This window comes from Pavona decussata, unplaced genomic scaffold (genome assembly GCF_977016875.1).
Source record: "Pavona decussata unplaced genomic scaffold, jaPavDecu1.1 SCAFFOLD_56, whole genome shotgun sequence".
Classification (NCBI taxonomy): Eukaryota; Metazoa; Cnidaria; class Anthozoa; order Scleractinia; family Agariciidae; genus Pavona; species Pavona decussata.
In genome coordinates this window covers 312,234-327,332 of record NW_028145478.1, presented here as the reverse complement: position 1 = coordinate 327,332, position 15,099 = coordinate 312,234, and the positions used below count along the sequence as shown (strand labels likewise).

The following is a 15,099-nucleotide window of genomic DNA, read 5'->3' as shown; positions in this document are numbered from 1 at the left end:
GGCTTATAAGAGCTTGGTTCGCCCATTACTAGAATACTCTTCAGGGGCATGGGATCCTTATACGAAAGGAAATGTAAAGAAGCTAGAAATGGTACAGAGACGCGCCGCTCGATATGTCTTAAACCAATATAACAACGCATCCAGTGTTAGTGAAATGCTTCAGGGTATTCCACTGCAGTGTGATACACTCGAAGAAAGAAGAGAAAGAAATAGACTGTCCATCTTCTACAAAATTCACCATTGGCAAACTGGGATTGAGACTGTGAAGTATTTGAAACCTCTGGATCGAGTGGGACGACATGTTAATGATATAGCTTACGAGGTCCCATTCGCCCATACTGACTACTATAAAGTTTCATATTTTCCCAGAACAGTAAGAGAATGGAACTTCTTATTTAACGAGGCGGTAAATGACCCTTCCCTCCCGGCGTTTTTAATCCACCTTAAATTTATACTTTTGTCTAGTTATACATTTAACTATCATTATTTTTCATTACCGCCGAGCGATTTGCAAGAATCATCAATTTTGATGGAGGCAAATTAATGGTTTATAGACAGAATAACTTTGAAATTTCAGAACGTAGAAGAAAAAAGCAAAAGGAGGCATCGTCCTTGAACTAATAAAGCCTAGCCTTGGGTACTGCCATATTTAAAAGTACATTTTACGGACAAGGCCGTAGCTTTTAGATAATATTGCCCTTAAAAGGTATCAAAATAAAACTAGTCGGATTTTTCCAATGTTTTGCCTCTGTGAGATTTATAAAACAATGATATAGATCTCTAACAATTCTTTTATCCAAAAACGTAACCCTCTGGGTGCAACGAAGCAGATATATCATAACTGAAGTCAATGAAAGACAAAAGACCCACCCAGGGGTTATTGCGTTTTAACTCGCGAATGCGCGCATGGGCAATGAATGAGTTATCGTAATGTGGGGGAAATGTCACTCGGTCCCTGGTTTTCTGAAATGCGATCCATAACTTTTATATAATGTTATCTTGACTAGAAAGTTTCATTTTTTAGGTCTGGCAACTCGACAACTCGCAAATTGCCCAGTCTCATTAGAATGGACTGGATTCACTTGGTCGATCAGTTGTAAACTCCCAGGGGACTTGAACCGCTAACTTCTTGATAAATGACAGCGGGCCCAGCCCCTAAATAATACTGGTCTCACAAACATCAAAAAAGAAAATATAGAATATTTGATGACAAAACTGAGCTAGACTGCTTGCAGTCTGTGTCTCTCTCAAAGTTTGTGTAGTGGTATAAACATGCAGCTAAAAATGGGATTAGGAGGAGTGGTACTAGACTTAACACTCAACAGATCTTAAGAGAAAAGGGGGACTGCAAGCATTCTAAAACTGAACAGGCCATATAAATTAAAACATTACTTTATTACTTTAAGTATGCAAAGTATAAAGTTTTATTGCAATGAATAAGTTCAGGAGCATCTACATTAAATACGTTACAAGATATTATATGAAAACAAGGTAACATCTTCTAGTGTACATTGTATATTTGTTTTTATTTAACACAAAAAACAGAACAAAGATACAGCATCATAACTAACGCAGGGGAAATTGAAATTACATAGATACATTGGCATACAATTCCACAGTTACAACCAACAAGCCACCTCTTAGGGCGAGTACAAGATGAAGAACAGATCCCCCTTGAATCTTGTAGTCTTGAGCAGTTTTGTCATCATTCCTGTGGCAAAATAAGTTTACTTGTTTCAGCAGATGTTGTGTTAGCTTCAGGATGAATTGCTACAAGTATACTTACATTTGCTTTCCACTGAATATCAACCTGAAATCCATTAAAACATCCAACATGTTAGGGACAGACAATACAATAACACTCAATAATTATTACATTTTATTTTCATTTATAAACATCCAAAATAATGATGCCAGACAACCTTTTAAAAGATTTGAAAACACACTGCTGGTTTCAATCTACAGTTTGAGTTAAAATAACTATGTGATACAAGCTACACCTGACAAATTTTCAAATATAAATAATGTACCTGAATGTATATAATTTTTTTAACAATTATATAAAAAAATTATTGTGAACAAATGCTGATTGTAAAGTGGGAAATTCTGTTGTTGTTGCTTTTTTTTTATGGAGATTTGCTTTCATGTTGTTTCTTGTACACAAAATTGTGGAAGAGGAGCACAAAACAGCACTGCCAGAAAATAATGTAGGTTGGAAGAAGAAAAAATTCAGATTCACAATCATCTGGGCTGCTAAATGCAACAACAACATTACAGTTTACCTTGTCAAATATTATAATGATACTGACACTTAGAAAAAATTATTACTTGGTTAGAACACAGTGGTTAGAACACAGTGTTCCAGATATTTAAAACAGCTACTTGACATATGCTAATTTACCAGTAGTCAGACTCATGTTTGTTGAACCCTTAAAATGTCTTACTGAGTCCATAAAAACATGAATGAATGAATATAATCTCTTATGAGTGTGCTGCTCTGACCTTTGTTGTGGTGGGGGTATTCCTTCCTTCTCCTCAACTCGCTCTTTGATTCTTTCAACCTGTTTTCAAGGTGGAATTAAGAGGCAGTATAATAACTGTAATTTAATAATAAAAATAATATATTATTATGCAACGTATGTTAAGTAGAACATAGCCAATAATTAGAAGGTAGTATCCACAAACTGTATTCATCAGATTATTCCTCAGATTTGCTACAGAATTCCACAGTGATAAGCTGGTCCTTAACAGTACGCATGCACGTTGAAAGATGCCATAAAACCGCCATTTAAGACAGCTTAATACAGATTTCTTGACACGCAACAGAAGGGTTTGCTGCAAAAAGGGCGTCAGTGAAGATTGGTCTTACAATTAAAATTTCCCAACATATGTTCTAGCTTGGTTACCATGTCAGAAGATTGTGTTTATTTCGGGATCTAAAGGCTGGAATCTTGAGACTCCTACAAAATTCTACGAATGACCTTACAACTTTTACCTATAAACTAAACCAATTAAAGTAAAGAGAGAGTGAAGTTAAAAATGTTGGGTGTGTAGCCAGGCATGTTAAAAAGAATTAAAAAGTTGACACTGGCTAAAAATATACATATATACTGGACGTTTCGGCCACTACTGTTGCCTTCTTCAGCAAAGATAAAAATGCAAATATCTAATGGCGTCCTGCTTGGAATATGTACACGATGTGTGATAAATAAATAAATCACACCTTGACGGAATTTCAAAGTGTAACAGTGGTCTCTAGAGCATTGTAAAGACTAAAAACTCTTAATGTTATTGTATACGTTGCTCATTTATAGAGTTTCTATCGCGCACGGAATGCCAAGCTTCAAGAATTAGTCTTAGTCGCCACGTTGATGACCTGTCAACGATTTCAACAGTCTCCAAATCTATTTGGTGACCGTGAAAAACATGGTGTTTGGCTAACAAAGAGTTTTTGTCCAATGTTGCTATGCCTTTGTATGTTCTTTCACGCATGTTTTCAGTGCACGTGATGTCTGACCAACGTAAACAGAATCACAGTCTTTACACTTGATCTTGTATACGACTCCTCTGGAAGCCTCTTTCTCGATCTTGTCTTTTGGCTTTTTGAGTATGTTAGAGATGGTGCAAATAGGCTTATGGGCAACATTGATGTTGAAATCTCGAAGAACTTTTGCAATTCTCTCGGAAAAACCTTTGGCGTAGGGCAGGATAACAAATCCACGCTGGTCGGTATCATTCATTTGTTGTTGTCTATTCGGTTGGCAGCCGCTGTGAATGAAGTTAAAAGGGTAGTTATTAGCAGCAAGGGCTTTTGCTACTTGCTTGGTTTCCCTTGTGACTTCCTCCTCGGTGGAAGGAATGTTCTTTGCGCGATCCATAAGGGTGGGTGTGACCGAGTGTTTATGTTGGGAATGGTGGTGTGATTTGAAATCAAGGTAACGGTCGGTGTTAGTCGCTTTCATGTAGACAGATACATTGATCGAGCCATCTTCTTGTCTGGTTGTTTTGGTGTCGAGAAAGGCAATGGAACCTTCAGATTGTATCTCGATTGTAAATTTGATGTGAGGGTTGATGGAATTGAGATGTGCGTGGAATTCATCCACGTGTTCCCTTTTTACACACACATGGCTGTCATCTACGTACCTAAACCACCATTTAGGAGGGTAAGGGGCCGATGAGAGAGCCTTCTCTTCGACATGTTCCATGACGAGGTTGGGTAAGATGGCGCTGACTGGGGATCCCATCGGACAACCGAAAATTTGTTGGAAATGGCTGCCTTGAAATACAAAGAAATTGTTGTCAAGGACAAAATGTAGAAGTGTCACAATATTTGGGATAGATAAGTTGGTTCTCTCCAGTAGTGTTTGGTCGAAGTCCAGTCTCTCTTTACCAACTTCGATGGCAAGGTGGGTCGGAATGCAAGTAAACAGTGATACGACGTCAAAAGATACTAGGATCTCGTCAGGATATTCTGACAAGGTGCGGATCTTTGGAGAATGTTGGAATCATTGACAGGTCATCGACGTGGCGACAAAGACTAATTCTTGAAGCTTGGCATTCCCTGCGCGATAGAAACTCTATAAATGAACATATAGCGCTACCAAACGTATAAAAAATAACATTAAGAGTTTTTAGTCTTTACAATACTCTAGAGACCACTGTCACACTTTGAAATTCTGTCGAGGCGTGACTTATTTATTTATCACACATTGTGTACATATTCCAAGCAAGACGCCGTTAGATATTTGCATTTTTATCTTTGCTGAAGAAGGCAACAGTAGTGGCCGAAACGTCCAGTATATATATTTTTAGCCAGTGTCAACTTTTTAATTCTTTTTAAAGAGAGAGTGATTTCTTTTTTTCTTTTATAAACCTGAAAAAGTGGGTTTTGTTATTACTTTATTTTCTGTAGTCGTTTCTTTGCAAAAGTCACAACCTAATTTGTCAAATTCAAGCCTTTAGATCACAAAATAAACAAGGAACAACATTTCTAATGTGATAACCAGTCTCCATGCCAAATAAAAGCAAACATAACATGTATGAATCAATCTTAGGCCAATTCCACACTTATGCCCTTTTCCAGTGAACCTGTCAGTAAGCATAGAAGTGAGAGAAAAGGCCCATATTGATCACATGTGCCATAAAGCATCATATGAGTGTACACCCTACTCCCGCCCCCCAGGATGGTGGATGAGATGCCATTCCATCCCACGGGATACTGCTCTTAATTTGGCGCCTTTCCCTGATAATCGACAGTGCCATTTATATGCTAGGTGAAGAGGTAAAGACAAGTTTTTTTGACCCTCAAGTAGTAGTGCACACCCATGCGCTCACAAAAATTGACAAATCAATGCCCTCAAAATAACTTGAAAACTGACCATAGAATCTATAATGAACATTTCATCCTTGGCTTGCCAGAGCAGCTTCTAGATATACCATCCCTTGATCAGCTTCATGCCCGAAACAAAGCTGTTTCATCCCTGCCAAACATTTTGTTTGTTTGTCGCAAACGGTACAGTGGAATATAAATTAGAATTAGCAGAGTTCATAATGGGTTAACTACCCGAAGGTTTGAGAGGAGCAGCCAGATCTAAAGTGTATATGATAGAATATTTTTTCATTTAAATGATCAAATCTTCATGTTGTTCTTGCATGAAAATTGAAAAAAATTCATTATCAATTTTTCTTCCCCGCATTTGAGGGGTATAAAAGTGTCAAATTTCACTTCCGATTGGGTACAATACCACACAAGACGAGCAACTAGGGATAGTAGGGCTGTGACCTAAATACAGGAACACTAGTCTCACAATTTCTCTATTTCTCTGTTGTTTTTTGTGTGCAGAGTAAGAAAGCTGTGTGGACAAAAATGATGGGATTGTTGAATAGTCAGAATGAAACAACTGAGGAATAGGTAAACCACAAGACTAAGCATTGATAAGGATTTTTTTTTTCGATTTTGATACGACAACAACATCAAGATTTGATCAAGCAAAACAAATATATCTGTCAAACACACTTTAAAGCAATTGCAGTTACATGTATTAATGGGGTAAGCAATCATGTGTTCTTGGTCCAGTGTGCAAAATTTGCGCCTTTCTATCAACAATGCTGTGGAACAGAGCCGCTTGTCCTGGAAGAGTCCTGAGATCATTATTTTGCAAGAGAGCTCAGACCTTCTTCACTTATCAAAGGCAAGCATAACATTATTACCAGTCCTACCTATTTGTGCCCTGTAAAGTGGATCAGGTGTTGTCGATGCAAAGGTAAAGTTTTTGCCAAAATTTAAGCCATGAGAAAATACTGCCTGCTACTAAATAACGAATTTATGACTTTTCTGCTGTGCAATAGAGAACAATGGATGAATCATTTAAAACTTATGCCACATTTTCTCTTGACAGCTGAAGTGCTTTGCCGTCCATGACAGCATTTTGAGCTATCTGGTCCTTGATAATGCTCGTCAATGGAGAAATAACAAGAACACAACTGGAGCCATTGCTTTAAACCACATTTGGTCTGTTGCAGTGGGGGCAATTGTAAATATCAGATGTTTGCCAAAAAGGTTGTTGATTACCATGATATCTTTTCTAGGCTCTCTGAATATTGAGACAATATAAAGCTTTCTGGACGCTCACTTCTAGTGCATCTTCCATTCTTGCCTATTACAAACAATGAATTTAGTTCCCCCTTGGGATCTGAAATATGTGACAGATCATCTAACATTTGATTGAAAGGTTCCCAGATCTCAAACTCTTTCCCATGCACTGGTGCCCAGTGGTTTTCCTGTAAGCGGTATTTTCTCACAGCTTATGCCAATCATTCTGCCGCTGCCACTAAACTTAAACTTTGCACTGACAATGCTGCCAGCTACATTAATGCAGGCTATTCCTACCTTGTCTGATGGTTCAATATCAATCTCAATCTGCAAAATGAAATTAAGGAAATGTTAAATGGAAAAATATAATGAAGCAGGTAATATGGTTAATTCTCTATTTTGCAGAGCACAACTCTACTCTGTATGGATAAAGGAGAGATTCTGCTGGCGTTTATGGGCCTTTTCACGGTTTCTTGCATTGTCTTGTTTGCAGGGGGCAAACATGGCTCCAATTTAAGTGTAGATCAATAGGAGTTTGGCAGACTTTAATTCTGCTTGAATTTTTCAAACTTACACAGCAAGCATGTCCCTTAGAAGGTATTTGTCCTACAATTATTGTCATGGCATATAGAGAAAATTCCAAATTGTTGAGAAAGCAGCAGACTGACAACAAATTGCAAAGAGAGAACAAAGTTTTTCAGTTTGTAAAAAATGTTTTGGCATGTTCAAATGCCATCATCAGTTACAATGTAAAACTACATCCCAGATCGTGATAGGTTGACTAACATTTAATACTTAAATGAAAATTACATTATGAAATAATATTAACTAACAGTTATGATACATACAGAAAGAGATCTTACACGGAAAACGACAGATTAACATGTTTAACTTGTTGATTGAGAATACTGTATGTTTTTTCACTTAAATATGCATTGCTTCCTTTTGTTGGAGTTGGAATTTAGTTCAGGCAGAGTCTACATACAGCGTGACAAGCCGTTGAATTTAAAAGATGTTTCATAATATGGGAGTGCAGGTGCTCCGGGATACGCATACAGTAGAAATGTGGTGAGTGGTCTCACCAATGTAGCTGACATATTTTGAACTTCCCACATATTTCCCTGTATTTGTTTCCCGCGAACTATTTTTAATAGCAGTTCACGGCTGGTTCGCTGGAAAAGATTACAGACAAATGTATGGAAATGTCAAAACACAACTAAATGACTTCTAGCACAGCTACATTCCTCAGTTGTTTCTGTAAAATCCTTTGCCTAGCGCCTAAAGTTTCCAATTCATGAATTGTTCAGAAGCAATGCTACATGAAAATTGTTTAACGTCGGATTTCCATACAAACACTGTTATTTAATTCCAGACGTGTTTGCTTACCCATCAAGATGGCTTCCAAAACTGTGGCAAAGTCTATAAAAACAGGACTTGGAACTAACTTTTTAGCTCACTAGCCCAGTGGCTAGCAAAAGGTCTGATTTTACGAGCCAAAACAAACTTTTCATTCACACATGGCAGGAAGGAGCCATTTGTCACTTTCGTATTCCTTTGTTTCCTTTTACCTGTTTCAACTTGTCTGAAATTAAGCAGCCACGTCTATGAAATAGGCCTTATAACGGTTTTCGACGCCATTTTGACGAGTAGGCAAACAGGCTTGAAATAACAGTGTTTGTATGGAAATCATAAAACATGGCTTCTGAAAAATTCATGAATTGGAAACTTTTGGCATTAGGAAAAGGATTTTACGAAAAAAAATTGGAGGGATGTAGCTGTGCCAGAAAGCATCCAGTCATGTTTTAAACTTTCCATATATTTCCCTGTATTTTTTTCCCCGAACTATTTTTAGTAGCAGTTCACAGCTGGTTCGCTTTACAGACAAATGTATGGAAAGTTCAAACACGACTGGACGCTTTCTGGCACAGCTACATCCCTCAAATTTTTTTTCCTAAAATCCTTTTCCTAGTTTTTTTTTTTTTGTATTTTATTGATTTTTTTTATTAATTAAAGTTGTTTACAAGAATTGATTCAGACAAAGCGGTTGTATATAGCTAATTACAAAGGTTTTATAATTAAAATACAAACAGTAGGAAATTAATAGATGAGACAATAAATACCAAAAAAAAAAAATAATAATAATAATAATAATAATAATAAATAAATAAATAAACTACAAGCTACCAGATGAACTACAATTATTTGAGTAGAAACTTTTTCCACTTAGCGTCGTGAAAAGCACGTTTACCATTTGATTCAGCAATCGTTGTTTCAATTTGATATATTAGGGATACTTTTGCAAGATAGGTTCTTAGTGAAGGCGGGTAGCCTTTATTTCGACAAGAGTAAATATGCTGTTTCGCCAGAATCAAGAAATGATTAAGAAGATGAAAGTCTACTTGCCTTTTCCAGATTCCAAAAATTTTGTCAATCTCTGATAACGCTTCCACTTTGATATCTATCATATTGAGCCATTTAATTAAATCCTGCCAAAACTTGTTCGAGTAATCACATTCTATTAAGAGGTGTTCAATGGTTTCACTTTCTCTTTTGCAAAATGTACATAGACACGAAGATACCAGGCCGATTTTATGGAGAAATTCATTCGTCGCTAAATACCTATGTAACACCTTAAACTGGAATTCACGTGATTTGGAGTCTACAGTCACTCTAAAGGGAATACAATATATCTCTTGCCAATCTAGTTGATAATTATATTTTTCCGAGTATTTTGACTGCGCGGTTGGTATAATCTCGACCTTTGAGCGGGCTTCTTTGTTAATATTTTTCGAGATAGCTTTATCGAGACGAATATTGTGACCATTCAAATGTAACTGAGCAATATTGGGAACCGAAGAATTGGATTCATAGTTATTGCATATTTTTAAATGATGTCGCCACTGTGTTGGTATTGCGTCTATAATCGCCATAAGCTGAAACTTTTCTTTAGGTGTAAATGACGCACTAGCCATAATTTGAAAGCCTGTGATAACATCATTCCCATCAGTCTTAAGATCCTCCAGTGTAATTATTCCTTTTTCAAACAATGCCTCGTAGAAAACAGACTTGCCTTGTATACAGATAAACTTATTATTCCAAATAACTGTGTTGTGTATCTCTTGGCACAATGCTTGTTCTGTTAACTTATTTGCGACTGAATATTCTGCGAAACATCGGAAACACTCTTCATAATATTTGGGTAATTGAATACATAATTTCTTTAGATCAAATGCACAACGCAAAATCAATTTCGATCCCACATTCTTCATATAATGGGATAGGATAATCTTCCAATTACTTTGTTGATTCTCAGCAAATTTCTTACAACACATGATCCTTTGACTCTTTATAATTGATTCTAGATGGGGTGCTTTCAGTCCACCTTTATCCAAGTCAGATATGAGAGATAAACGTTTGACTTTGTCTTTCCCTTTCCAAATAAATTTAAAAAGTAATTTGTTGACCTCTGTCACGATATCTTTTTGCACGCAAATTAAACCGGCACGATACATGAATATCGGTATCACAAATGTCTTTACAATCTGAATCCTCCCTAAAATAGTTAGATCTCTCCACTTCCACATTTGTAACTTCTCTTTGATTGATCTTAAAATCTCATCAAAATTTAACTTTTTCCTCTGACTATCATTATATGTAAAATACACACCTAAAATTTTAATCGTGTGCTTCACGCATATGTTTTTGGAGGAAATGACGGTTGCGGCCATAGAGGAGACATGATTACCTAAAAACATACATTCAGTTTTCTCGAAATTTATTTCGAGTCCAGAACACTTATTGAACAGATCAGCAGTATGAAGAAGAACTTCAAGAGATCTGATATTTCTCAGAAAAGCTGTGACGTCATCAGCAAACATTTCTAATTTAATTTCTTCCTTGCCTACTAGAATTCCTTGAATGTTTTTATTTCCACGCACGGTGATGGCAAGGGTTTCCAAACAGATAATGAACAAATATGGTGATAGAGGATCGCCCTGTCTAACACCTCTACGTATGTTGAAAGGGCCTGTCGAAAAACCATTATTCATGACCGAACTAGTTATATTTTGATAGAAGGTCCTAATCCACCGCATGAAAGTAGGACCAAAGTTAAAAGCGGATAGCGTCTCTAACATAAAATTCCTATTAATCGAGTCAAAAGCTTTTTTAAAATCTATTGCTACCATTAAGCCTTGGATCTTTTCTCTTTCTGTAAATTCTAAAATATCATCTATTGCTCTTACTGCATCAAATATAGACTTTCCTTTTACATATGCATTTTGATTGTAGTGTACTATATCGGGTATCACCTTTTGAAGTCTCCTTGCAATTGCTTTTGATCCGATCTTTGTGTCTAAGTTTATAAGTGAAATCGGTCTCCAATTTGAAATTTGTCTCCTGTCTTTTCCTTTCTTTTCTATAAGTGTTATAATCGCTTGCTTTTGTGAATTCGATAACTCGCCATAGTCAAAGGCACAATTTAGACTTTCTACTAATAACTTACCTAAGATACCCCAAAATGTTTTATAAAATTCTACAGTAAGTCCATCATTGCCTGGTGATTTATTTTCTTTGAAAGACTGAAGACTTTGAAGACATTCTTCCACTGTTAGTTTGCCCTCACACGTAGCTGCTTTCTCTGACGATAGTTTAGGGATTTCAGGATGTCGGAGGAATAAATTTGCACAGTCTGGCACGTTACCCTCACTATCGTACAAAACAGTGTAAAAATCTTCGAGTTCGTTCATAATTATCTTAGGATCTGAGCTTAAAGTTCCGTTTTTAGTAAATACTTTGCGAACACAGCTTTTAGCTTTTTTGTGAGATTCTAGACTTAAGAAGTACTTAGTGTTTTTTTCCCCCTTCTCATACCAAGACGCTCTAGATCGAATGATAGTACCCTTTGAGAGATAATCAAAATGCGCGTCGTACTTACTTTTGAGAATTTCAAGCTGCTCAAAATTTTCTGTTGACGGATTGGCAGCGCACTTTTTCTGATAAAATGTAAGAGACGTTTCAATTTCAAGTATTTTTGCTTTTCTTAACCGTGCTTTTTCTTTACTGTATTTCAAAGATACTTGTCTAATTCTATATTTTATTAGATCCCAAAGCACTCTTTTATCATTTACATCTTTGAACTCCTCAATCCAAGCTGGGACGCTGTCCGTAATAAGTTTTATGTACTCTTCGTCCTTAGTTAAGTTAGAATTAAATTTCCAGTGGGACGGACCGTGTCTCTGTTCTTCAATTCCATTGAAAAGTAGTGTAATTGCTGAATGATCTGATTTTATAGAGGGTATAATTTTAACTTGTTCAACTTCATCTTGACAGATGTCACTAATCAGCCAAAAATCAAGTCTTCTTTGGATCAAAGGTCTTGTTTGCTTCCAAGTAAATAGTCTTCCATCCGGATTTCTTATTCTCCAGATATCAACGAGGTCCATATCAAAACAAATTTCTTCAAGTACCTTAACCGACTCTTTTTGGGCTGGCGACCCACCCAGACAATCCAAATTAGAATCAAAAGTGACATTGAAATCGCCTCCAATGACAACTTTTTGCTCAGGGCTTGAGATTATACCATCCAACCTCTCCTGTAAATCTTTAAAATATGTGCACTGATCACGCACTTTATTTGGTGCATAAATATTGGCAAAAATATATTTAACTCCTTGCACAGTCGCATTTAAAATAATAAATCTCCCAGCTGGATCACATAGGCACGATTCATCTTCAAAATCTAAATCTTTCCTTATGAGTGTCATCACACCACAGCTGTGGTTTGTTCCGTGCGCGAAAAACATTTTCCCACTCCACTGAGTTCTCCATATATTCTCAATGTCTTTCGAGCTATATGTTTCTTGAAGGAAAATTATATCCGCTTTTTGTTTTTTTAACCAGACAAACAAAGCTCTCCTTTTTTCCGGCGATCGAATTCCACGAACGTTAAGTGAAAGAAGTTTAAAATTTACATTCTCCTTGCTGCTTGCAAATATATAATCAATGTGTCATAAAAACAAATTATTTTCAAAACGGTAGCTTCATGATAACCGCCTTTACACCAAACACGGAAACAATAGGACACATACATACAAAACCAATACACACTCACACCCACACAAAAGAATAATAATGAGGTTCTAAAAGGGTCTTGAGATTTAAACCTAAATAAGACCCTTGAGACTTTGGACTTATAACAATACCAGGTACGAAAAGAAACCGTGGCGAACTTAACTGTTTGAATATGCTAAATACGTGTTTAAATGGTATGCAAATTTTATCACAACTCTGATTTTCACCGAGCACAAGCGCCGTACTGATAAAGTAAATAAAGGTACACAAAATATTGCATCGGTAGAACATTCTTAAAACTGATTAGAAAGGTAGAAAAAAAAAAAAAAAAAAACTTTAAGTAAATTTAGTGGTGCTTGAGAAAGCTTAATCGATATTTAGCTTTACAAAGACAAAATATAGCTAGTTGCCACGACGATTTTTTTACCATAACAAAAAAAGAAAGTGGCTGATCAGTTGTTACTACCATCTTGATGTGCTACAAGATATTCCGGCAAAGTGTTCACCGAGTATTTACTACTGTTAATAATCAGATTTTTACCTTTAATAAACACTTTTTCAATGTTCAACTCCTTTGCTTTCCTGTAGGCAACTCGAAGTTTGGCTCGTTCTCTTGCCGATTCAGGTGAGAGATCTTTATCAATTGACACGGTGGCGAAGCGCGAACTTTTGCGAAGCTCTTTCCTCTTGAACCAAATTGACTCGGAATCCATGCGAGAGACAAAACGTGCCAATATCGGTCTCGGGCGAGGCTCTCCTTCTGATGTCGAGGAAGCTCCGGAGTTAGTATTGGGCTTTCCTGTACGGTGGATGGCATGAAATTTGATGTCCGAAGGCGCACCTAGATCGGATAAGACTTGCTTCACCTTTTGAATGCATTCCTCGTTCGTCTCCTGAGCGCTTTCTGGGATATTGTAGAAGCGCAAATTTTCTCTTCTGGAGTAGTCTTCTTGCTTCACCATTCGAACTCTTACGGCTTCCAAATCCTCCTTTAACTTCGCATTCTCTTCTGTGGTACTGTCGAGTTGCTGTTGTAGGGTTTTATTCTTTTCTTGTAGCAAAGTGACCTCCTCCCAAACTGCGTTTAAGGACTTTGTAGCCTCGTTTAGATCCTCTCTGACAGTTTTGATGTCGTTTTTAAGTTCAAGTTTTAGGGCTGCAATTTCTTCATTAATCTTGGTGAAGCCGTTCTCAATTCTATCCTGAATACTTATAAGTTTCTCAATTATTTGCGAGTCGTCCACTACTTCTCCAGTTGACGAATTTGAGCTTCGCAAACGCTTTTTCTCTTTGGCTTTTGACGTTTTTGACATACTTCTAGTCCAATAAATTGTAAACTGCCGTTACTAATCTACTCAAGCTCACCGCATACCAATTCAATAAGGTTAAACAGATAAGGACGCCCAAGTTTTACGGAGCTAGCTCTTTCGTGCCCTGGCCGCCATGACAGTCAGCCCCAGTCTCAATCTTTTCCTAGTGCTAAAAGTTTCCAATTCATGAATTGTTCAGAAGCGATGTTGTATGAAAGTAATTTGGCATCTGATTTCCATACAAACACTGTTATTTCAAGCCTGTTTGCCTACTCGTCAAAATGGCGTTGAAAACCGTGATGAGGGCTATCTGGTAACAGTAAATTGTAAATAATTTTCATTTTTCTTTGAACTTGTAGTGCCTTACAATTTTAACTAGCCAAAATGGCTTGTGAAATTAAAGGCAAAATTTATTCAGTAGCCAACACTGAATTTTTACTAGTCTGAGGCTTGTTGCCTACCGTTAGCCTGGAGCCGGGCCCTGAAAATTTTTAACAGTTGTGATCACATTTCATTTCAAAAGCTTTGACTATACCTTTCATGGTACTTTGAAGGATTAAACATAATAATAAAATTATTTACAAAACTGGTCTGCTCTCATTCTGATTTGAAAAATGGCTGGCTACATTTTTTAGTTATCCAAATAAATTACATTTGGGTAACTTCATAACAAGGAAATTTGGGCCACTTAAATTTTCAATATATGTTTGAGTTTCAATAGGGTGCAAATACCACTGATCTCATAACAGCGTACATTCTGAAAATGTAAAATCTATATAAAGAAAAAATACCAACCTCTTTTCCTGTCAAGGTCTGATCACAAAGGGCGACGAAACAAAAGAGAAAACGGGCGTTAAAACAAAAAAAACAAATGTTCAAGCCTGCATCAAAGCATATTTACCTTCACTTTGATAAGCATTTCTGAAAACAAGTTTGTTTTTAGCAGAAAATCTTTGAATTTTTCGCGTAAGCTAAATTGACTTTCCTTGAACTTTCCTTCTCGTTCGCAAAACTGCATGTACTTACCGATCGCTGGCTCAATTTCCCATTTCCCAGAGGAGAGCTGGTAACTAATCAAATGGGTAGGTACTTTAAGTAGGGTTATTAAAGTGTATCATAATTATA

At 36.7% G+C, this 15,099-nt stretch overlaps 1 protein-coding gene and 1 long non-coding RNA gene across 2 annotated transcripts; both read right to left on the bottom strand.

Moving 5' to 3' along the window:
* Nucleotides 1-1,507: 1,507 nt before the first annotated feature.
* On the bottom strand, nucleotides 1,508-15,007 carry LOC146480006 (ubiquitin-like protein NEDD8). Its single transcript, XM_085110102.1, has 6 exons — nucleotides 14,876-15,007; nucleotides 14,770-14,787; nucleotides 6,890-6,919; nucleotides 2,503-2,561; nucleotides 1,787-1,810; nucleotides 1,508-1,711 (listed from the first exon to the last, which is right to left on the bottom strand). Exons 1-6 carry the CDS (start codon nucleotides 14,990-14,992, stop codon nucleotides 1,588-1,590), a joined length of 372 nt encoding a protein of 123 aa, XP_084966228.1. The 5' UTR covers nucleotides 14,993-15,007; the 3' UTR covers nucleotides 1,508-1,587.
* Nucleotides 1,941-2,492, bottom strand: LOC146480007 (uncharacterized). The gene is made up of 2 exons (XR_014864796.1): nucleotides 2,377-2,492; nucleotides 1,941-2,310 (listed from the first exon to the last, which is right to left on the bottom strand). It is a non-coding gene; the product is annotated as an uncharacterized LOC146480007 (long non-coding RNA).
* Nucleotides 15,008-15,099: the final 92 nt, after the last annotated feature.

What these genes read in the sequence shown, in the direction of transcription:
- LOC146480006 (XM_085110102.1), bottom strand. Translation starts at nt 14,992, where the DNA reads ATGCAGTTTTGCGAACGAGAAGGAAAGTTCAAGGAAAGTCAATTTAGC. An exon ending in ATATTGAACCATCAGACAAG is followed by an intron (nt 2,562 to 6,889) that starts GTAGGAATAGCC and finishes CCTTGAAAACAG; the next exon opens with GTTGAAAGAATCAAAGAGCG. An exon ending in ATATTCAGTGGAAAGCAAAT is followed by an intron (nt 1,712 to 1,786) that starts GTAAGTATACTT and finishes ATTTTGCCACAG; the next exon opens with GAATGATGACAAAACTGCTC.